This window comes from Urocitellus parryii, chromosome 3 (genome assembly GCF_045843805.1).
Source record: "Urocitellus parryii isolate mUroPar1 chromosome 3, mUroPar1.hap1, whole genome shotgun sequence".
In the NCBI taxonomy this organism is placed as follows: domain Eukaryota; kingdom Metazoa; phylum Chordata; class Mammalia; order Rodentia; family Sciuridae; genus Urocitellus; species Urocitellus parryii.
The window spans coordinates 122,097,640-122,120,466 of NC_135533.1; the positions used below are offsets into that span (position 1 = coordinate 122,097,640).

General features: G+C 53.7%; 2 protein-coding genes across 4 annotated transcripts in view; one reads left to right on the plus strand and one right to left on the minus strand.

Annotated features, from left to right (window-relative positions):
* Window positions 1-8,387, plus strand: part of Pole (DNA polymerase epsilon, catalytic subunit) — a 48,078-nt gene extending 39,691 nt beyond the window's left edge. Inside the window, exons 41-49 of the mRNA XM_026409683.2 lie at window positions 345-470; window positions 1,626-1,758; window positions 3,091-3,262; window positions 4,065-4,196; window positions 4,297-4,490; window positions 6,727-6,927; window positions 7,214-7,339; window positions 7,836-7,925; window positions 8,001-8,387. Of these exons, the coding sequence (XP_026265468.2) occupies window positions 345-470; window positions 1,626-1,758; window positions 3,091-3,262; window positions 4,065-4,196; window positions 4,297-4,490; window positions 6,727-6,927; window positions 7,214-7,339; window positions 7,836-7,925; window positions 8,001-8,114 (1,288 nt within the window). The 3' untranslated portion in view covers window positions 8,115-8,387. The remainder of the gene's footprint in view (window positions 1-344; window positions 471-1,625; window positions 1,759-3,090; window positions 3,263-4,064; window positions 4,197-4,296; window positions 4,491-6,726; window positions 6,928-7,213; window positions 7,340-7,835; window positions 7,926-8,000) is intronic.
* Window positions 8,388-10,192: 1,805 nt separating this feature from the next.
* P2rx2 (purinergic receptor P2X 2) lies at window positions 10,193-13,137 on the minus strand. Of its 3 annotated transcripts, XM_026409675.1 has the most exons (12): window positions 12,928-13,137; window positions 12,668-12,803; window positions 12,510-12,581; window positions 12,304-12,379; window positions 12,125-12,221; window positions 11,913-11,993; window positions 11,682-11,820; window positions 11,302-11,432; window positions 11,085-11,175; window positions 10,899-10,964; window positions 10,737-10,814; window positions 10,193-10,535 (listed from the first exon to the last, which is right to left on the minus strand). In XM_026409675.1, the coding sequence occupies exons 1-12, from the start codon at window positions 13,101-13,103 to the stop codon at window positions 10,437-10,439; spliced, it is 1,242 nt and encodes a 413-aa protein (XP_026265460.1). In that variant the 5' UTR covers window positions 13,104-13,137; the 3' UTR covers window positions 10,193-10,436. The 3 variants fall into 3 exon arrangements, with proteins under 3 accessions (XP_026265460.1, XP_026265459.1, XP_026265461.1); XM_026409674.2 differs by having other exon boundaries at window positions 10,193-10,814; XM_026409676.2 differs by lacking the exons at window positions 12,304-12,379; window positions 12,510-12,581 and having other exon boundaries at window positions 10,193-10,814; window positions 12,996-13,137.
* Between the last annotated feature and the right edge of the window lie 9,690 nt (window positions 13,138-22,827).

A 22,827-nucleotide genomic window follows, 5' to 3' on the forward strand; every position in this document is an offset into this window, starting at 1 on the left:
TGGGTTCAATCCTCAGTACAGGGGGCAAAAATGAATTCTCTATGTTTAAAAAAATAGCCATCTTTCCATAAGAGCTTGCAAATTTTTTCCTTTTGGGGAGGTTGGTGTGTGTTATCCTTTTCCTCTGTCATATTTTCTTACCATGCAGAAACTGCTGCCAGATACTGCCTGTGTCTGTAGTCCCATCCGTATGGGATTCAGGACAGTCTGGGCAGCACAGCAGGGCCTATGTGGCTCCAGTGCAGCTGGGAGGCCTTCCCTGGGGCTGGGCTCCCAGGCTTCTCCTCAGTGCTGGGTCCAGGGCACTGGGCCCCTCCTTGCTGTTGACTGGACTTGTCCCGCAGGCTCGTGGCTGAGTTCCAGCGCCTGGGGTCATCAGTCATCTATGCCAACTTCAACCGAATCATTCTCTGTACCAGAAAGCGCCGCATTGAGGACGCCATCGCCTACGTGAAGTACATCACCAACAGGTGGGTGGAGAGGTGTCCTGCTACTGCAGCCTGCTGTGGCTCTGCTGAAGGGCCAGCATCCGTGACACACAGCATGGTGACTAGAGGACACCTCATAGCCCACTGGGTGTCAGGCACAGGTGTGGCACTGAACATGCCGTGGCTTGTGAATGGGTCGTATCGGCCTTTAGCTGCTGCAGCTCTAGCTTGGGCAGCAATGGCTCTTGCACGGAGCCGCACTCCCAAGGCCCCTGTAGCCCAAAGGCTCTGGTTTATAACTGAAGCTCACACTTTTGGGTGCGTTCACATGGACCAGGAATGGAGCACTTCCCTAAACACAGAAAGATCAGAGTAGGCAGGAACCCTGGGTGAATCCACTCTGCCGTCAAGTCTCATCACTCCTCAGTACCAGTCCTGGGCAGCAGGGGTGAGGTCACCCACTTCGACACACACACACACACACACACACACACACACACACACACACACACGGCTCTGCAGACCTGCTGCCTGTCCTTCCACATGGCCTAGGGGTCCAAGCCAGCTTTCAGTCTGCCAGTGTCATGCTATATGCCTACGGTGGGCGGGGGGGGGGTGGGGGGGTGGGCTGAGGGGTGGGGGGGTGGGCTGAGACACTGGGAGCTGTGGCTCAGCTCCAGGAGGCCCAGCACTGAAGTGGCTGGGTTGGGCCACGTCGAGAAGCTGCCGCCATTCTCCCCTTGTTCTGAGAGCAGCCAGGACAAGTGCCAAGGTCCTGGAGGAGCAGTGTCTGGGTTGTCTGGCTACGTATAAATACGTCACTTAGGGTTCCTCCACTGTTTCTCCCCATCGGAGACAGAGCCATGGGTCAGTCAACTTGGCTGAGGGTGCTGGGAATGAAGGAAACTTGCAGCCCTTCCAATCACCCATAGTCACGAGGGTGCAAGGCAGGCTAGCCCCCGGGAGACCCCCAGCAGACAGCACAGCCAGTCTCCCTCAGCCCCAGTTCAGGTACCACCCTCCCAGGGCAGTCTCAGTCCTGCTGGCTGCCATCCCCAGGAAGTCTGAGTAATCTGCATCATCCCAAGCTCTCTTTAAGTAAGAGAAGGGTGAGCAGATACCAGGAAGGGAAAGACAGGAAGTGGAGGAGAGGGACGCCGTTGGTTTCACATGCAGCTTCTCCCTGGTTCTCTGCAGCATCCATTCTAAAGAGCTCTTCCATTCCCTGACCATTTCCTTCTCACGATGCTGGGAATTCCTTCTGTGGATGGATCCATCTAATTATGGTGGAATCAAAGGAAAAGTGCCATCTGGAATTCACTGTGGACAGGTGAGAGAGCTGGGCATGACTGGGAAACGACCCTAGCTGTATTTGCCCCAGTGGTGAGTGCTGCCTGTCTGGGGCCTCCTTGTGCCCACCCTCATTGGCTTCCATGAGAAGGGCTTCGAGTACCCAGGAAACACAGAGTGCTGCCTCAATCTGGAAAGAGCAAGGAGTTTGCTGTAGGGTGGCCCTGAAGGTATGACATGGAAGTGGGGTTCTGGAAGATGCACACAGTCCGTGTGCTGCTCTGGGCAGGGAGGCTGGTGAGTGGAGGGGGGGGTGGTAGTTGCAGATGCATCCAGAGACCTGGTGGGGCTGGTCACATGGATGAGTGATGGAGGAGGACAGAGATGGGAGGACCAAGGGTAGACCCCGGTTAGGGTCAGTGCAGGGGAGCACTGGGTTGGCCTAGAAGGTGGGAAGGACTTGGGTGGGATCTGGGCGGGGCCGAGAGGCAGCAGGGTGTGTGTGTGTGTCGATGCCCAGGTGTGCAGAACTGGCTGCCAGAAGCAGTGTGGTGAAGGGGTCTTGTTAGGTGGGACAGATGTCATGTGTGAGGCTGAGACACGCATTCAGCTGGTACTGGAGTGCCCAGGGGACAGCTGGAGGTGGGTTGAGAAAACAGAGGCCTGTGTCCTCCCTGGGTTCCTCTTAGAGGACCAAGAGGAAGCCACCAGCAGGGAGCACATGCCAGGAGCTGGGTCCTCGGGAAGGAGGAGATGGGCAAGGCTGCTCTGCACACCAGGCTTCCTGAAGACTTCAGCAGGGTTGGGGCAAAGCCTGCTGGGGTTCAGAGAGTGGGAGGATAGCAGAGCACAGGAGTGGACATCTGTTGGTGTCTGTACACAGAAGCTAAGGCACTGTGGTGGGAAGGCAGGACCACACTTGGGGAACTTTGTAGCCGGTCCTGCATGGAATCAGGTGCCATTCCAAGAAAAGGTTCTTTTTTATGAAATGGGGTCTCGCTGTGTTGCACAGACTGGTCTTTAGCCCCTGGGCTCAGGCAGGTGGTCCTCTGGCCTGAGGCTTATGCCACCCACCTGGCTAAGGAAGATCCTTGGACTTAAGAGAAGGGAACTGCACGCTAGGAAGCCCTGGTTAATTCTTCCCTCTTGGGAGGTGGGAATTTAATAATTTTGCAGCAAATCCTCTGAGAGAACTGCAGTCACGTTCACCAGGCCTGCTACACTGGTTCTGGAGCCCTGCAGGACCTGACTTGGGCACAGGGATCCGGACGCCCAGGCTAGAAGAGGCCTCTCTCCCACGCCTTGGTACCACTGAATCTCATCACTGCCTGCTGCTGCTGCAGTAGGCACACAGGGGTTGTCTCTGTTCCAGCAAGAGCCCCAGAAAGGAGAGGAAGCAGAGGATGAGCAAGAAGATGAGGAGGAGCAGGAGGAAAGTGTGGAGGAGTCCGAGGTAGAGGACCTCCTGGAGAACAACTGGAACATTTTGCAGTTTCTGCCACAGGCAGCTTCCTGCCAGAGCTACTTCCTCATGATCGTTTCGGGTGAGCCAGAACGTGGGCCAAGGGTGGAAAGTCAGGTCTATGTGGAGCCACTCCAGGGGCAGGAGGGGCTGTCTTCCTCCAGGCCACTGCTTGCCAAGACCCACCCCCAACCATGTGTCATGGAGGGTTTTCCTGCTATCGAGATCTGTTTCATATAACGCGGCTGCACGCATTTTCTCAGAACACTTGTGCATGTGCACACAATGGTCAAAAGAACCCCAGCACATCCAAGTCAGCGGCCCATCGCTAGCCTTCAGGCCTCCCTCCTGTTGCAGGAAGCCCTGTGCCTTGGCTGGGCTGAGGGTGAGGCTGATGAGCAGCTGGGCATGTGAACCAAGCACACCCTGTAGTTCAGGGCACTTGTCAAAACAGCACTTAGTGACGAGCACGGCAGGTTAAAAGGTCAGCAGGTAGCCCTCACACCTGTGGTGGCAGAAATGGTTTTGGCCCCATGTTTATGTTTTGTTTGCTGCTCTTTGAGTCTGTTCTCCAAGTTGTCTCTTGAAATGTCCCAGAGCATGGGCCTGGGAGTTCCAGAGGAGTGTGCCGACACAGGTCAGCCTCACTTGTGGGAGCCCCTGTCTGTCTCACCCTCTAGCAGGAGGGCTGGGCGTCAGACTGGCTACACACTGCTCTCCGTCAGTCCATTTCTCTGATTAACTCTCTCAGCTCTTCTGAGGGCAGCAGATAAAGGCATCACCAGCAGTGTGGCCACGTCTGCCTGGTGGTCGGCCTGACCAGACACAGGCCCCCAGTCTGGGACAGCCCCCCTCTGAGCTGCAGTGTGCCTGCCTCTCTGCAGCGTACATCGTGGCTGTGTACCACAGCATGAAGGAGCAGCTGAGACGCAGTGGCCCGGGCACCACCCCTGTGAAGAGGAGGGGGGCCAGCCAGTTCTCCCAGGAGGCTGAAGGGGCAGCCGGAGCCCTCCCTGGTGAGTCCCTTGCCACACCGATCCAGTGCTGTGTGCCTCGGATGGTCTGGGTGGGCATGGGAGGTGCCCAGTACCAGAGTGAGCCCTCTTCTCTTCCCAGGAATGATCACCTTCTCTCAGGATTATGTTGCAAACGAGCTTACTCAGAGCTTCTTCACCATCACTCAGAAGATTCAGAAGAAAGTCACAGGCTCTCGGAGTTCCACAGAGCCCTCAGAGATGTTCCCTGTCCTCCCTGGCTCCCACTTGGTGCTCAACAACCCTGCTCTGGAGTTCATCAAATATGTGTGCAAGGTGAGGGGCTGCAGAGGCCTCTGGGCTCAGGCAGCCAGGACGCTGGGGCCCTGCCCTCGTGTGGCCTGAGCCCATGGAGCAGGCCAGTGCACAGGTGTTGCCCATGAGAACAGAGGCCCTGAGGAGCCAGGGTGGGTGAGTGGGTGGAAGTCACAGGCGAAGTGGGAAGCAGGCACTGGGACAGGGAGCTTCTGGGCCACCAGCCACCAGTTGGCTCAACCAGGAGAAGCTGAGATCAGAGACCTATGAGGTGGCATGGGAGCCTGCCTAGCGGGGAAGGCAGGGGGTCCCGGGAGGGCACAGACTGCTCGTGGTCTGGCCGTGGGAAGGGAAGGTTTCCAGCTCGGGTTCCATCCACAGCTCACCTTCAGGTAGGTGTTTTATGTCAACCGAGTCGTGCACATGGGCGGGGTAACGAGGCTTGTGGCCATGCACCCGATGCCAGGATCCAGAGGTGGAGTGCTCCACCCCTTCCCAGCCCTGACAGCCAGTCGGAGATGGTGTTTTAACATCACAGTGGGTGCACTCTTGTGGGGTGCAGGTGTGGACGTGCTCCTGGTGGGTAGGGTGGTAACACCCACCGTTGTGGTACAGAACTGTCACCCCCAAAATACTCCCCCTTGGCACCAGCCACCCCACCCTGGATCCCTGACTGTCCCTCCCAGATGCCAAATAGGTGGAGCCCTATATCCTATAGCCTGGGGGTCTGGCTTCCTTGACTCTGCAGTGAAGTGGGACCCCCTGGTATGTCAGAGTGGCCTTCCCTTGGCTGCTCGTAGCTCTGGGGCAAGGACATTGGGTTGCTGTCCCTTTGTGGTAATTAACAACTAAGCAGCCATGAAACACCTATGGCTTTTGTGTGAACGTAAATCTCATTTATCCTGGGTAACAACCCAGGAGAAGAATTGCTGGGCCGTGTGAAAGTATGTTTGGCATGGAAAGAAAGTACCAGGCTGTTTACTCAAGTAGCGCGTGCTCCTCGCTGCGTGGCTGGAGTTCCACTCTTTCACCCTCTCCAAATCCTGGTGGTGGTGGTTTTTGAATCCCAGCTGTTCAGGTGGACATGCAGTGGGATTCGCTGTGGTTTTGATTTGTACTTCCCTAGCAACTGCTGATGGGGAACACATTTTTATGGGCCCGTTGGCTGTCCACGTCTTTGGTGAAGAATCCAGATCTCTTGGGTTTTGTTTTGTTTTTTTGAGTGGCTGACACCTTTTTGTTTTGTTTTTTTTTCAGTGTTAGGGATTGAATCCTTAAGTGCTGCCAAGGCCTCTGCCCCTCAGCCTCAGCCCTTGCCCCTGGTTTTTTCTGTTCTTGAGAGTTCTTTGTATGCTCTGGCCACAAATTCCTTGTCAGATGTGAGTTGTGCCTCTCGTGTCATGAGTGAGGAATTTTTGCTTTAAAGACACAAATGTTTCCTGCTATTTTCTTCTCCAAGTCTTACAGTTCAGGATTCTACTGTGGTCTGAGCTGAGGTGTGTGTTGTTCAGTTTCTTTCTTTTTTGTGGCTCTGGGGAGGAAGCCCGGGCCTCCCGTGTCAGGCAAGTGCACTACCACTGCCCTGCAGCCTACTCCGTGGCCAGGCTGGCCTGCAGCCTGCATTCTTGCCTGAGCCCCAGGAGGGGCTGGAATCGAGGTGTGCCCCACTGCACCCGTCCGAGCTCACCATCCTGCAACATACCTGTTGTAGGCCTGGGTTCCCAGTCCACAGAGGGTCCCCAGTTATTCCAGGGCCACTGGTTTTGTGTCTCTGGCTTGGATATCAAGGCGAGGTGGCCTTCCAGGACGAGTTGCAGCCCCCTTTGCCTGCTGGAAGGTGGTGTGTGGATCCAGCATTGCTTCTTTAGACATCTGGTGGGTCACAGGGAAGCTTACATTTCCTGTGGAGGATTGTCACCATAGGGAGGGATGGGTTGACACCGTGAAGCCATGCTGATGAGGGCTCCAGTGTCGCCAGGCACAGTAGCCCACGCCTGTGATCCCAGCAACTCGGGAGACTGATGCAGGAGGATCGCAAGTTAAAAGCCAGCTTCAGCAAAAATGAGGCCCTAAGCAACTCAGTGAGACCCTGTCTCTAAGTAAAATACAAAACAGGGCTAGGGTGTGGCTCAGTGGCCGAGTGCCCCTGAGTGCAATCCCTGGTATACTTCCTGCCTCACCAAAAAAAAGAGGGCTCCCGTGTCTCCCGCAGCAAAACTCCCTAGGAGCTGCTTCCTGATGGGCGTGTCCCCCACAGGTGCTATCTTTGGATACAAACATCACCAATCAGGTGAACAAGCTGAACCGAGACCTGCTTCGCCTGGTAGAGGTTGGTGAGTTCTCCGAGGAGGCCCAGTTCCGAGACCCCTGCCGCTCCTATGTGCTCCCCGAGGTGATCTGCCACAGCTGCAACTTCTGCCGGGACTTGGATCTGTGCAAAGATTCCTCCTTCTCCCAGGTGAGCTGGTTTGGGTATGGGGCAGACGAAGCTGAGGCCATGGTCCTGCCATCCTGCTGTCCACCCTGCTGCCTGCTGGCTCCCACGGGTCAGCTGCAGGCTCCTCTTGAGCTATTGTGCCAGAGGTTGTCACAAAGGTGGGGGCCCCACAGGTGATGAGTGCCTCCCCCTGGCGCTTCTCCCTCCAGCCTCTTCCCCCAGCTTTGTGGTGGAGGCTGCAGACATGCTGTGGCCCAGGGGGCTGTGGCCACCACTCAGGCGCTCACCCCTTACCCTGCTGTCCTAGGATGGAGCTGTCCTGCCTCAGTGGCTCTGCCCCAACTGTCAGGCCACCTATGACTCAGCTGCCATCGAGATGGCCCTGGTCGAAGCCCTGCAGAGAAAGCTGATGGCCTTCACCCTGCAGGACCTGGTGAGCTCCCTGTGGTCAGCACAGGAGTTTCTGGACACAAACTTGGCACTGCGGGAAGCTGACCTGTGCATCAGTCACTCTTGTAACCTCGGGGGACCACCCCAGCAGTCAGTCCCTGCCCCTGAGTCCAAGTGACAACGTTCTATTGACATCTGTTGGCCCTGCCCTTCCAGGAGGGGGTGAGGGTGCAGCAAAGGCTGCTCAGGAGAGCACCAGGAGCAGGGGCTTCCACAGCACCTGCAGCCAGCACTGGGTCCTCCCAGAGACAGGCCTGGTTGACAGCTGGCATGGACAGAGGAAGCCCCAGGACTTGGTGTCTACAGCCAGGTGCCTGCAGCAGGGCCAGTGATGTGGGAAGGAGCCGGCGAGATTTTGGTGTCATTTATAACAGACCTGAGTTGCAAGCAGCAGGGAGGTGAAGCTCATGTCCTCTCAACAGCAAGAACAGGAGCTGCTGGTGGGTCTGGCATGGGGACAGGCTGCTGCCTCTTTTCAGGTCTGCCTGAAGTGCCACGGCGTGAAGGAGACCCACATGCCAGTGTACTGCAGCTGTGCCGGGGACTTCGCCCTCACAATCCGCACTCAGGTGGGCGCAGTTGCCTGCTCAATCCTTGCCTCCTTTCCCTGGTAGGACCAGGTGTCACTGTGTCTTGTCTTACAGGTCTTCATGGAGCAGGTTGGCATCTTCCGGAGCATTGCCCAGCACTACAGCATGCCACACCTCAAGGAGACCCTGGAGTGGCTGCTGCAGAAAAGCCCCCAGCCAGACCACTAGCAAGCCCCAGCCCTAGACACCGCATCCTTACAGGCACCCTCTGCTCCCCGTGATGTCCCATGACCACTTGACTTCCAGTCTCTTGGAAAAGCAGACAGTCCAGGGAATGGGGTAGACCACCGAGAACATGCCAGGGAGTGCAGAGGTGGCGTGAACAAGCTGGAGCAGGGAATGACCCTGTCCTCCACATTGCTGCAGGCCCCCTTCTGAGGCAGGTCATCAGGCAAGAAGCCTCTTGGGTCCTGAGGGGTCATTTCTGCCAATAAACACACTTTGAAGCCTCTGTTGCTTTCTGCACCTGCCGATGAGGTGGACGGGAGTCTTACTTGTTCAGTGGAGAACAAATGCCTGTGGGAGCCAGGCTTTTGCTTCTCTTTGTCTGCCAGAATCAGGAGGGAAGGGTCCTGATAGACCTGTAGGTTGGCGAGCAAGGCCTGAGAACCCACAAGGAAGGGCTCTAGGTATGTGGTTTTTTTAGGGACCTCCTTAACATTCTGTTTCAGCCTGGATGTCGGAAAAGTACTTTCTCACATGCAAGATTTAGGCTCTTTGTGAAGGAAGGATGAGAAGAGGAGGAAAAAAGCAGTCCCAGGGCAGCTTCAGGGACCCGCCCACACTCCCAGGAGTGGCCTGGCCTGTGACCTGGCATATTCTGAGGGCTGTACCCCAGGTGCAGGTGCAGAGGCTCCCTGCGTGCGCTGAGGCTGGTCCACCTGTACAACAGGACTTGCCCTCCCACTCTGCCAGGTACCCACCCCCTGGACTTGCTGCGCATCTCCCTCTAAGCCAAGTGTGGCCTTTTCTTGCACAGGCCCAGGCCACTTTATCAAGGCAGTAGACAAGTGTTAAATAAAACATAAACCTGCAACTCCCCAGGACTCAGGCCTGGCAGAGGGGTGGGTGCCCTAGGGCCAAGTGGCAGTTCGCTCCAGACCCTCCCTGAAGTTCCTCCTGCTGTCACTCAGCTGTGCCTTTTCCACACTTTTGTACAAAAGGGTGGAGGTCTCTGGAAGGGTGGAGGGCTGAGCTTCTCTCCCCAGGCCGTTTGAACCCTGAGAGCTCAGGCTGCCTTTGGGGAGAAATCCGATGCCCGCCTGGTCCTGCTTGCTTGGAATGTGGACTAAGCCGAGCTGTGCTGAGACCTCCTGAGTGGGGATCAAATCAAATTAGGGCGAGGGAGAGGAGGCGGGGCAGCTAACTAGGCTTCCTGGAAGTGAAGCTGGGGAAGATGGGGGAGGGACAGTTGGGTACAGCAGGACAGGCTAGCTGGGCACAACTGAGACAAGAAACCTGAGCCTCTGGCCCTGGTTCCTGAGCTGCAGCCAGGGACCCAGTGGAAAGGCCAGTTTCTCTAAAACTAGAGCAGACATCTTGTGAGCCCAATACGAGGATGTCACAGGTGTTTGGTGACTCATGGAGGCTGGAGCTGCATGAGTGCTGGGAGCCAGTGTTCCAGTACTTACAAAGACCACCAGGTGTAAGGACTCAGGAGCTGGGACCAAGGCCCATCCAGACTCAGGCACTGACAAAGGTCTTCCCAGCTCTTTGGCCTTGGAAGGACATGCCACCCTGAGACCTGGTGTACTGGTCTATGGGGTGGGGTACCATCTGCCATGGGCATTCTGCACAGTGCCTTGCCACTCCCTAGACATTCACTGCGGAGTCACATCCTGGTCTCAGTCCAGCAAGCGCCACCACATTGACACAGCACCCTTGAGGATGCGGTAACCAGATTATCCTCTGGCCCCAACATCCCTAGTGCCAGCTCCTGGGCTCAGTCCATCACCACATTGCTGTTCCCCAGCAGTGGCTCTGCCCGTGCCCTCTATACCTAGGCTGGTTGCAGGGGAGATAGCCCAGGCCGTGGGCAGTGAGCCAGCAGAGCCCCTTGACCAGGTACTATACTCCTGGACTGGTGGCTTTCCCCCAGAGAACAAGGCTAGAAGGCACCAAGCACAGGTTTATTGGACTCAGCATGCTGCAGCTTCTAAGGACAGGGCTGGGCAGTTTGGGGTTATGATGTTGTAGGTGTGTGCTTCAAGAGCAGGGACAGAGCCCCCTTGGATCTCAGCTCTGACTTGAGGTCCCAGCAGGCTGAGAGAATGGTGAATAGGAAGGAAAGTGACAAGCCCTGTGGGTGTCCACTGGCAGGGGGGTTGGCAGGCCCTGAAAGGGTGGGGAGACAGGCTTAGGACAAGAGTGAGGCCCCCTTTACATGGAGTCCTTTCATGGGCTCTTGGCTACTGAGGCGGGTGGGTCCTCGGTGCTGCCAAAGCAGCTAGGCTCTGGCAGGGTCCCAAGCTGCAGCAGTGAGGATAGGAACTAGAGTTGGGCCAGGCCTCTGGGGTCTGCAGGTATGGAGTCCTGCTGAGCCAGCCTAGAGGTGGGCAGTCCAGCATGCTGATCTGGGGCATCCACCATCTGCTCAGACAGGGAAGAGACAGGGCAAGGCCGTGGGGACCAGACAGCCGGGCCTAGCTTGGCCCCTTGCTGGCCCTCCTGGCCTGACAGAGGGCTGGGTGGCTGGGCCTGGGAGCAGTGCCTGGGTGGAGGAGGGGCCTGACCCAAAGCAAGGGCAAGGGTCACAGGCCAGCTACTGGTGGACCGGCGTGGCGTACACACCTTGTCGAATTTCTTATGACTGTAGACCTTGTTTTTGTTCATGAATGTCAGCAAGATCCAGTCGCACAGGAAGGATCCCTGAGATCAGCAGAGACCAGAGAATGAGGGCCTGCAGACCACCCACCACCCAACCCCCACCCAGCCCCCAGGTGGGCTCCTTACCACCCCGATGGAGGTCAGAGCAGTAGCCAGGTTAATGATGGTGGGAATCAGGCTGAACTTCCCTGCCTGGGGAGTATCTTGCTTTTAGACCAAACAGCCCTTGGAGCAGGAGTGGGGCTCATGAGAGGGCTGGGGACCAAGTCAGCTCAGGCAACCGGGACTGGCCAGCCCCAGGGGGGTGTGTACCTGTCCATGCACAATGACATCGATGCGGATTCCGTAGGCTTTGATGAGTGTGCGGGTGGTAGTGCCATTTATCTTGTAATACTTGGCAAACCTAGGGTGGAATGAGCCAGACGCTGTCCAGGCTGCCTGCACACCCTTCCTCTCTGGGGCCACTGCTGGAGGGTCAGGGCAAAGGCACTGTCCATCTCCTGGGCCCAGATGTCCCGAGCACAGGTACCTGAAGTTGTAGCCTGAGGAGGCAGGAACGTGCTTGGGGTCCAACCTCCGGAAAGAGTACTTGGGGTTACATTCCGATGCAGACAGGTCCAGGTCACAGTCCCAGTTAATGATGGCCCCAATGACACCACCCTGTTGGGGGGATGGGGGGTGGCAGGGAACCCTTGTGGCCTAGCAGCTCCAGGCCAGCATACAGGGTGCAGGTGAACACCTAGCCTTAGAGGCCATGTGGGCTGGTGTCAATAACTGAGCAGACACATGCACAGGTGGGTCAGGCGGTCAAGCCTCTCCTTCCAGAATGCAGCCAGGGCTGGTCCAGACAGGAGGGATGTCCTCCTGAGTGGCAGACGCTGCCCAGCCTTGCCATCCCACCACCCTCACCCTGTGTGCAAGCTCCGTGAAGTTCTCCCCTGCCTGCTCCACAATGAAGCCCAGCTTGAAGATGGGACAGTAAGGGTCGGAGACGTAGTCGAAAGTGCAGTGTTTGAGGTAGTCATCCTTGCGGCCTGCGATGTTGCCCCTGAGAAGCAGCAGAAGGCAGAGAGGCCTGTGCCCCCAGGCAGCAGCCCCTCCACAGTGGTCCCGTCAATCATATGCCCTGCTGGCTCTTACTTGGAGAACTGGAATTTGGGGTAGTGGATGCTGTTCTTGATGAGGATGGTGAAATTGGGAGCCATTGTACCCAGAAATTGGCTGAGGAGGCACAGACAGGTTTAGTCACCGGTCCCAGAATCCCCCTTCCACCCTCCTACGCCACTACTCCTGCCCTCCTCCACCCATCTGGACTCAGGTCAGAGAGGAGAAAGGAGCTGGGCACTGCACACCTGACAGAGGCCCCATCCTCCACTGGGCACCAACCGGACACCTCGCAGGTCTTGGAGGCCCCGTGGTAATAGGGTACGCATCTGCCAGTTCGCAGTCCTGTGGAGCAGAGGCTGGCTAAGCTGCCTATGGGAGGCAGCTCTGCCCTGCTTCCCCACTGCCCTCCCAGGTGCACACTGACCGTTGCCCAGCATGTCCAGCTCCCCAGCCACACAGTCGTTGTCCGAATGGCAGGTGGCATTGTGGACCCTTATGCTCTAGGATGGAGACAGCAGAGTCAGAGACCAAAACCCTGCAGGTGGTTTAGAGTTCCCCAGGCCCGAGAATGTAAATTAATGTAATTAATACATTAATTAATGCAATCCCCAAAACAACCAGTGGCCTCACCTCCGGGCAGATTCCCAGGGTCTGGAAGGGTGTGACCTCGATCCTGGTGATGATGCTGAATATGCTGCCCCCCTGTTCGCAAAAAGAGGAGGCAGTGGTCTAGGCAGCTCGCTGTGCCTGTACTGTGGGGGCGCGGGGGCTAGGGGCACAGGGCGCACCTCGGGGGGCTTCACATACTCCTCCACGTCCCACACTTTGTGCTCCGAGGTGGTGATGCCCTTGACCTTGGTAATGATGGAGCTCTCGGGTCCTGTCTCGCTGTCCTGGTAACTCTTCTGCACGATGAATACGTACCTGCGGGCAGGGCAGCACCGGTCCTAGGCGGCCTGGGCGGGGCTGGAGCCTGTTGCAGCCCGCCCCTGACCCAGAGCTCCCGACCCGACCCACGCCCCTTCCAGGCCCGGCCCGGCCCGCGCACCACACGAAGTAGAGCAGGATGAGCAGCTGCACCGTGCGGTACACGACCCCCAGGCGCCGGTTCCTCACCACGATCACCTTGGGCGTCTCGTAGTCCCAGAACGCGGACCAGCAGCCCCGGGCCAGGCGCCGGGCCGCGGCCGCCCCCACAGGGGCCTTGGGCTGGGCAGCAGCCATGGCGCGGCCCCCACTCGGCGCCCGCACTCCGCGGGAAGCGGTGACCGGTCGAGCGACACCCGCCGCTGCAAGGCGGACGCCGAGAAGTCTGCGGGCCCCGCCCCGGGGTGTGGCCTCAAGTGCGCCGCTGAGCTCTCGGCCCTACCCCAGGCTCCCAGCAGGTGTGGCCAGGTGGGCTCCGGTGGCGAAGTGGGAGAGCCCGTGCGCAGGAGCTGCCTCTGACCCCCAGGAGGGAGGAGTGGCGTCGGGGCTCCCTGCCCCGGCAGCCCCTGGTTTCGTTCCACCAACGCGCGCTGGCACCAGCGCGGTCCTCTAGGCTGGATTGCTGTGGCTCCCTGTTGTGCTTTTGTCCACTTCGGACTCATTTGCCTCTGCAAACCCTGGTAACTCTTTGTATTCTCACCCGCCTACGTTATTTTGAAGCAAATCCTAAATGTCAGTGTTTCACATAAGTATAAATGTTTACATTTTATCTTTTTATGGAGGCGAAATACACATAACATAATGAACCACTTTGTATATTTATTTGGTACTGGGGATTGAACCCAGGGGTGCTGGCCACTGAGCTGCACTCCCAGCCCTGTTTATTTCTTGAGACAGAACCTCACTAAATTGCCCAGACTGACCTCCAACTTGCGATTTTCCTGCCTCAGCCTCCGGAGTCGCTGAGATCATAGACATGTGCCACTGAGCCTAATTAACCATGGTAATTGAACAATTCCATGACATTTAGTACAGTCACACTAGTGTGCAGTCACACCTCTGTCTAGTTCCCCACTCCCCAACCGCCTGCTCTAACAACCGTTGATCTGCTTTCTCTCTCTGTGCGCTTTTCTGTTCTCTATTTCCTATGAATGGAACCATATGGCTTGCATCTGGCTTCATTCACTTGGCATGATGTTTCCAAGGTTCACCCAAATTGCACCATGTATCAGTACTTCACTTTTCTGTGGCCAAAAAAAAATATTCCATTATGTCGATATATCTAGACATTTTGGTTGTTTCCACCTTTTGGCTATTGTGAGTAATTCTCTTCTTGCAAACAAAAGTTTTCTTAGCACTATTACATTGACATTTGGCAGGAGGTTGCCTCCCTACCTTGAATCCCTAGGCAGTAAATTGCAAACTAAATTAGAACATAAACTGAAATGTAACTTAGAAGTATACTTTGTAGCAAATGCCTGGGTCTTGTGAGAAACAGGCTGACCTGCCCAACCCCAAAGAATGGGCAAGGAGACATCAGGTACAGAAAGGAAAAAAAAAAAGTGAGACTTTAATAACAGTCTTGCAAGATCCGGAGCCTGGGGGTCCACAGATCCAGAGCAGTTACAATCAGTGTTTTATCCCCAGAGCACAAGGTCCCTCCCCTGGTTCCTCATTGGCTGAGTACTGTGGGGTGTACAGTCTTCTTGAAGTCGCCTAGATTTTACTGTCTCCTGTTGAGTGATTTAAAGAAATATACCTTTAATTGTACCCACCTCCCCCTTTGTTCTCTTGTGGTGGGAAAACTTTGTAATCCCAGTAGCTTGGGAGGCTAAGACAGGAGGATCTAGAGGTCAAAGCCAGCAAAAGTGAGGTGCTAAGCAACTCAGTGAGACCCTTTCTCTAAATAAAATACAAAGTAGGGCTGGGGATGTGTCTCAGTGGTGGTTGAGCACCCCTGAGTTCAATCCCCGGTAGCCCCTCAAAAAAAAAAAAAAAGAAAGAAAGAAAGAAAGAAATATACATTTAGCTGTCCCCTCCTCCCTTTGTTCTCTCTTTTTTTTTTTTTCTTTTTAAGGGAGCAAGAACTGCCTCTCCTACCGGTTTCCCACCAAGTTGGCCCCTTGCCCACCAGGGCCCTGGGCAATGGTGGCAAGAGGGAGAAAGACCCTGGGCCCCACCAGAAAAGCCCCAGGGAGATTCCCATTCTCACTGAGCCAAGGGGTGGGCAGGGGGGACTGCCTGATTGTTAGAGCTTGGCCTCTGACCCTATTAGGGTAGAGGGGGCTTGAAGCTCAGGGGAGGGTGTGGGTAACAGGGGTGGGCAGCTCAGGTAGGGATGAGGGGTAGTCCCCTGCCTCAGTCAGTAGCTGCTCCTTGTTAGGACTGCAAACTCCAAAGGCTCTGCCACATCTCTCTGTTGTTATCTTTCTTCCCACCGCCCCCCTTCCCCAGTACTGGGTCCCTTTGTTCTCTTATGACAGGAAAACCTTGAGGTGAATGCTTCTGACATATACGCAGCTCTAACTTCTTTACCTAAGTTACTCTCTCTCTCTCTTTTTTTTTTTTTTTTTTTTTTTTTTTTTGGTACTGAGGATTGAACTCAGGAGTTGCTTAACCACTGAGACATATCCCCCAGCCCCTTTTTATACTATATTTGGAGATAGGGTCTCACTAAGTTGCTTAGGTCCTCCCTAAGTTACTGAGGCTGGCTTTGAACTCTCAATCTGTCAGGAGCTGCCACATAGGAACCGAGCGCCCCTTAGCCTTGAGTGATGAGTTTTCTTATAGATTCTTGTAGATTGCTTGGGTGTTATAGATGTATGATCACATCATCTGTGGATGGTTTTACTTCTTTCCAACTTGGATGCTTTTCTTTCTGTCTATCCAGTTACTCTGACTAGACTTCCAGTACAATTTTAGATAGCAGTGGTTTAAGTGGGCACCCTTGCCTTATTCCTTCTCTTACAGGAAACATTTCCAATTTTTCACCATTGTGTATGATGTTAGGTGTGGATTCTTCATAAGTGTCCTTTATCATGTTGAAAAAAATCTTGTCTATTACTAGTTTTCTGAGAGTCATGATGATAAAAGTGTATTGAATTTTGTCAACTTTTTATGCATCAATTAAATGGACCCAGGATTTCCCCTTTGATCTGTTTATGTGCTATATCACATTGATTTGTGTTCATTACTTATTTATTTTGTGTTCATTACTTATTTCTGGGGATCAAACCCAGGGCCTTGTGCATGTGAGGCAAGCACTCTACCAACTGAGCTATCCCAGTTCATTATTGACACACTCCTGAGATACTGGGATGACTTCTACTTGGTTGTGAGTCTGAGCCTTTCAGTATTCTGCTCCATATAGTTGCTCTGATTTTGGTGAAGACATTTGCATCTATATTCACAAGGGATAAGGTCTGTAGTTTCCTTTTACTCTAGTATCTTTGCCTGGCTTTGTTATAGGGGTTTGAGGATCTTAGTCTCATAGAATGAGTCCATTTCTTAGGAAAAGTTTGACAAGGGTTGGTGTTAATTCTTTAAATTGTTAATTCTTAAAAGTTCTAACTTTCAAAATTTAGAAGTGTTAAAGAAGAGGAAACAATTCTCAATACACCCTGTGAGGTCAGTGTTACATAAGAAAAATGCAGAACAATGTCCCCTGTAGATAGAGATACAAGAATTCCCAATGATATCAAAGCCACTCCAGCAATATCACCAACTGGCCAGATTGGTGATATGAGCTGGGTTCAAAGGAGCTGGCTGTATCAATAACTAAGAAAATGGCAAAGAAACCTCACAGCACACGAACATAAATTTCTAAGGCAGGACAGCTTGGTGACCCAGCAGTCAGCTCCAGCACTGGAAGGAGCAAGAGAAGGAGCACACCTGGAACCTTCTATTGGGGAAAAGACATTCAAGAATATTCCAATCGAATAAGGCAAGGGATTGGGTTTTGAAAGGTGGAGTCTTGCTTGCTGATGTCTTGAGGTCAGCAGATTGACATCTTGGAAAGACACACCCATCTCAGGTGCTGCGTGGGATCACAGGCAGAGCGAGAGGAAAGGCACACATGTCACACAGCCCAGTCAGGCAGCAATGTCAGGCCAGTCCCCTCATGAGCGCAAATGTGTATAGCTCACACACACAGCCCATGGCTGGCTCGTGACATGACAACATACAAAAGGTTTCGTGCCTCATCCAGGTGGGGTTCTGGGCCTCTGGGAATGCAGGTTAATTATATATCCCCAAATCAGTACCATTATATACCACAAGAGTGAAATAAAGGACAAAAGTCACATGATCATCTCAGTAGGTACTGGAAAGCATTTGAGAAAATGCAGCACTTCCTGATAAAGACAATTAATTAGGAATGAAAGGAGTTCCCTAAACCTGATCAAGCATTTGTATGAAAATCCATAGTTAACATAGTGGTTGTCCCTTGTTTTCAAATTGTAGTAAGAACATCATATGAGAACTATCCTCTGATGGAGTTTTTAAATGCCCAGTACAGAATCGTTGACTGTTGGCACGTTGTAGAGCAGACCTCTAGGACTTATTCATCTTGCATAACTGAAACTCTACACCCCTTAACAGTGACTCCCTAGCTCCCTGCCCTCCTGACCCTGGCAGCGATCCTCTCTGCTTCTGTGACAGCGTCACTCTTGATAGTTGAAACAATGAATGCATTCTCTCTACACCAGGGGCAGGACAAGATGTCTGTCTCGTCACTCTTGCTAGATAGTCACTGGAAGCTCTTACGGAAGCAAGTTGGCAATAAAAACCTGGAGAACCTGGAGGAGAGGACGAAGGACACCTGTGTCCACTTGCAGGGGGCATGATGTCCAATGGAACCCTTGGAGCACTGAACAACAAGTGCAGCAAGGTTTTGGAATACAAGATCCATATACAAAAATCAGTTGTATTTCCAACACTTGCAATGAATAATCTGAAAATTAAATTAAGAAATAATTCCATTTAAAATAGCATCGAAAAGAATAAATTAGGGCTGGGGTTGTGGCTCAGTGGTAGAGCACTTGCCTAGCACTCGTAAAGCACTGGGTTAGATCCCCAGCACCATATAAATATAAATAAGCAAAATACAGGTATTTTTAAAAATGACACCATGTTTTTTTAAAAAATAAATTAATTAGGAATTGCCAGGCACAGCAATGCATGACTGTGTTCCCAGCAACTAAGTAATTCATTCTGCCCAGTTGCTCCAGGTTTTTTGCCTACTTGCTTCTGTAAGAGCTTCTAGTAACTATCTAGCAAGTGACAAGAGATGACATTTTATCATGCAAGTTCCAGGCCAGCCTCAGCAACCTAGTGAGACCCTGTCTCAAAATAAAAATTGAAAAGGCCAGGGTGGTAGCTCAGTTGTAGAGCACCTCTGGGTTCAGTTCCCAGCACTGCAAAACAAATACACCAAATGTTTAGGAATAAATTTAAGCAAAAAGTAGTACACATGTTATCAAATCATACCTTGAAACTAATAAAACATTTTTTGGGGCTACTGGGTTTTTGAATCCAGGGGTACTTTACCACTGTACTTTACACCAACTGTTTTTGTTTTTTATTTTGAGACAGAGTCTCAGTAAGTTACTTAGGGCCTTGCTAAGTTGCCAGGGCTGTCCTTGAACTTGTGATCCTCCTCCTCGACCTGCTGGGATTACAGGTGTGCACCCTCCGCTCAGCCGATAAAACATATTCTAATTCAGGAAGGTCTAATCCAATGGAAAGGCCTCCCAGCTCATGGAGCAGAAGCATAATGCTGTGGAAGTCGAAGCTCACAGATTTACACCAGCTTCAGTGCAGACCCATCCATGCCCTGGAAGCCTTCTATGCTTGTAGAGGGGGATATCCTGGGCCTAAAGTTCATATAGAAAGGCCTGGACCCAGGACAGCCACAACAGCCTGAAAGAGGACAGAGGTGGAGCACTCACTTCCCAACTCAGAACGCTCAGTGCCACGGTCCAAGGGTCACCCAGTGAGCCAGCAATCCCCTCACAGTGTGCACCTGGAATCAGAGACCTGTGAGGTGGAGCTGAGGGCCCAAGAATGAAGTGTGAACATGCAAAACAGAGTAAAACCAGTTGATTTTTGACAATAGTGCCCACATAATTTATTGAGGAAAGATTAGTCTAATGGTGCTGGAACAACGGAGTCACACTCAGAGGAACAAAGATGGACTTCTTACATGACCCAGGTGTAAGGGTTAACCCCGAACACACCGAGGACCTGGTGCAGGAGATGAACCTGCAGATCCGAGCAGGAAACGCAAGTGCACATTGGTGACCTCCGAGCCAACGGGTCCTAGGAAAGGAGACACAGCAGGCCCTCTAGGGCAAGGGGGCTCTGCTCCATTCCGCACGTGGGCAGCGGGTGTGGGCCTGGCGGGCACGGCAAGTCTGCCAAGTAGGCAGGTTGGCTATGAGCACAGCTAAACCCATGTGCTGCAAAGAACCATGGGAAAGTGAGGACCCCACAGAGGGGACAAAAACACCTGCTCTGACTTATACATTAAAGGACATGTCCAGAATGTATTGTTAAAAACCTTACAACTCAAGGGCTGGGGATGTGGCTCAAGCGGTATCGCGCTCGCCTGGCATGCGTGCTGCCCGGGTTCGATCCTCAGCACCACGTACAAAGATGTTGTGTCTGCCGATAACTAAAAAATAAATATTAAAAATTCTCTCTCTCTCTCTCTCTCACTCTCTCTTTGAAAAAAAAAGTATAATTAAAAAACCTTACAACTCAAAATGTCAAATAACCAGTTTGATTATTTGGCAAAGATTCAGAAAAGTTTTCCAAGGAAGTTACACAAATAGCCTCGCTGTCCAAGAAAAGGTGCTCAACACCTAGAGCTGGGGAGTGGCTCAGCCAGAGCACGCTCTACTGGCCTGCGTGAGGCCTGTGTTTCGATCCCACAGTGCCCTTGGAAAGGGGCTCAACAGGTTGGTAAGGATGCAAATCTAAACCATGACGTGCCCCTTCACACCCACCAGGCAGGTGTCACCGAGAGACAGCATCGGGTGCTGTTGAGAGTGTGGATCTTTTCCATGCTGTGAGGGGCATGAGACCCCACAATTCCACTTCCAGGTGGACACCTTCAGCAACAAAAACAAAAACATGTCCTCAGAGAAATAGACCTGCACAGCAGCATTATTCATGACAGTCAAAACTGGCTGGCGCCATGGCCATGCCTGTGATTCCAACTCAGGAGGCTAAGGCAGGAGGATTGCAAGTTTGAGGCCAGTCTCATCAACTTAGTGAGGCCCTAAGCAACTTAGTGAGACCCTGTCTCAAAATAAAAAGTAGGGCTTGGGGTGTAGTTCAGTGGTTGAGTGCCCCCAAGTTCAATTCCCAGTACCCGCCCCCACCAAAAGATTTTCCAAGTGAAGAAAAATTGAGTTATTCAATTGAATTCTAAAGCTTTTGGTTTAGGAGTTGTTTCTCTCTGGCAAGAACAGAATGAAAACATTTATATGTAAGGCTGAGGACAGGGCTCAGAGGTACATCCTTTGCCTGGAGGTGCATGAGGCCCTGGGTTCCATTCCCAGCATCCAAACAGAAGCTGTCTCTAAATGACCGTGTGAAACCACGTCACAAGCAAAAGTCTAAACAGGCTTCCTTAGAAGATGTCTTCACTGGCACAAATCACGGGACTGCAGCCGCCACAGATTTCCACTCATTAGCACCTGTGACCCCTGCACCGCAGTCACTTGCTGAGCACTGTCAATACGCAGAAGAAGCCCTCTCCCTTTGACATCAATGGCCCACGCCAGCCAGAGGCTGCCACTTTCCTTCCTTCACCACTCATATTATTCACATTTATTGTGTGAGAACACTTACTTACCATCATCCACCTATTATTTTTCCTTTGCATTGCTGGGGACTGAACCCAAGGGTGCTCTACCACTGAGCTGCCCCTGGCCCTTTTTCTGAAATAGGGTCTTGCTGGCCTTGAACTCGCTGGGATGACAGGTATATGCCTGTTCCCACCCTATTAAGCTCTGAATGTACCCTGTGTTGCTATGGCAGCAGCCTGATGATGTCCAGCATCTCGAGAGTCTGTCCATCATGCTGGACCAACCTGTTGCTACTGAGTAGCCCCTGCCCATCCCAGTAGATTTTGTGGATTTGACTCAACCCTCCAGCAACTGTGGTGACAGAAATCCAATAGCTGCCTGCACAGCAGGGTCTCCTGGCAGGTGGCTGTCCCTGGACAGTGCCCATCTACCTGAGGACATGTAGGTTGTTTTCCACTAGTCAGCTCTGTCCCTATGGGTCTGCCTGTGCCGGGTGTTTCTTACAGATGAACAGACTTGTTGCTCTTCTGAAATCATAGAGTCTTTCTAAGAAATGTCCTAACAGCCCTTCTGAGGTATGATCCACGTGTCCTAGGATTCACCCATTCAAAGTTCCTGGCTTCAAGTAGATTCACAAGGCTGTGCGAACATCAAAATGGTCTGATTTTAGAATATTATCTGCCCAGAGAAAAGCTGAACCACAGCCAGTGCCCCCTCTTTTTCTCCCGGCCCCAGCACCTTCCCTGCTGACCATGTTCACACACCAGTCTTGAGCTGGTACAGGTGCTGTCTCACTGGCCATGCTGACCAGGGCTGTCTCTGGGCCCTGCTGGCCATGGTTGCAGTGGGAGAGATGCTGTAAAGCTTCCTGCAGGGGGAGGCGGGGCCTTGTGGCTTTGGGAGTGTGGTCCTGGGAAGGCAGCCAGGGAAGGGGTGGCCATGTGGGAGGAGGCCCTGCTGGCCAAGGACATGCTGCAGCCCAGCCACCCCAGCCCCCTCCATGTCTCTGACACCCAGTGGTGGACACTGGCCCTCTAGTCCAGCTGCTCGAGGCCACCCAGCCACCTTGCTGCTGCCCCAGCAGGTCTTGTCCACCGGTCAGTTTGCATGCATGGGGATGGCCGCTCACCCTCTCTGGCCACTGAGTGGGGAGCTTTACTGTGCAGAAGAGAAGGTGTGTGAATGGGGAGTGCCACCCTCAGTCCTGTCTCCAAGCACCAGAGCCCCAGGGGTACCCAAAGTGCCCCAGCTCACTGCCCACTGCCAGGGCAGGGCCCTCAGTCTTGCCAGGCCCTGACCTCACCTGCCTGGAGCCAGCCTTCTATTCCCTCCTCCCTGGCCAGAGGCAGGCTCACCTCTAGGCTCTCCCTGTCCAGCACAGGTGGCCACAGTGTGACCAACAGAGGACACGCAGGCCCTGCTGATCCTCCCACGCCCTCTTCAACCACCCTGTCTGGCCGACTTTGCCCTCCGCCTTCTGTCCCCTTGTCTGGGGCTCTCTGCCCTCTTCCTTACCTCTGAGTCTCCCTGACCTCCTTGCTGAGTAGGTCAACATCAAACCCCTAAAGAGCCCACCCTCCGCCTTCCTGCAAGCCACCAGGGCCCGGCTCACAGTAATCAGAGACGAGTTTGTGTCCATCGATCTGCACAGACAGACATACTTGGAAACAAAGGGAAAAAAACCCAGGCTGTTCAGAGTCAGGTCAGCTCTGCAGCGGACACTGATAGGCAGGCCGGTGCAGGGCCTTCAGAATGGGGAAGGGGCCCTGGTGCCCAAGTGGACTTGTCATCTGGGGAAGTGGTGACCTGGGAGGTGCCAGCGCCCCATGTGCTGGTGAGGGTTGTCTTTGGCTCTATCTGCTTGGCCCTGAGCCAGAGGTGGCAAGATGCAGGGACCACAGCTAACTGGTCAAGACCTGTCTGGACCAAGGGCAGCAGAGGTTCCAGCTGCCTCAGGCCCCCTGGGGGGCAGTCCTGCCTCCTCGTGTGTCTGTGAGTACAGTTGCATGCCGAGTGACGAGGACTCTCTGGGCTGAGGGTGGGGCAGGAAGGAGAAAGCGGAGGTGGACACGACTGGGCAGCTCTGGAATATCTGGCTGTGGGCTGCCCAGGACCTCTGGGCTTCGGGGCTGGCATCTCTCCTGGGATCAGCAGCCTGGCTGGGTCTCACTTCCACACAGAGGAGCCGTGACACCAAGGACAAAAGG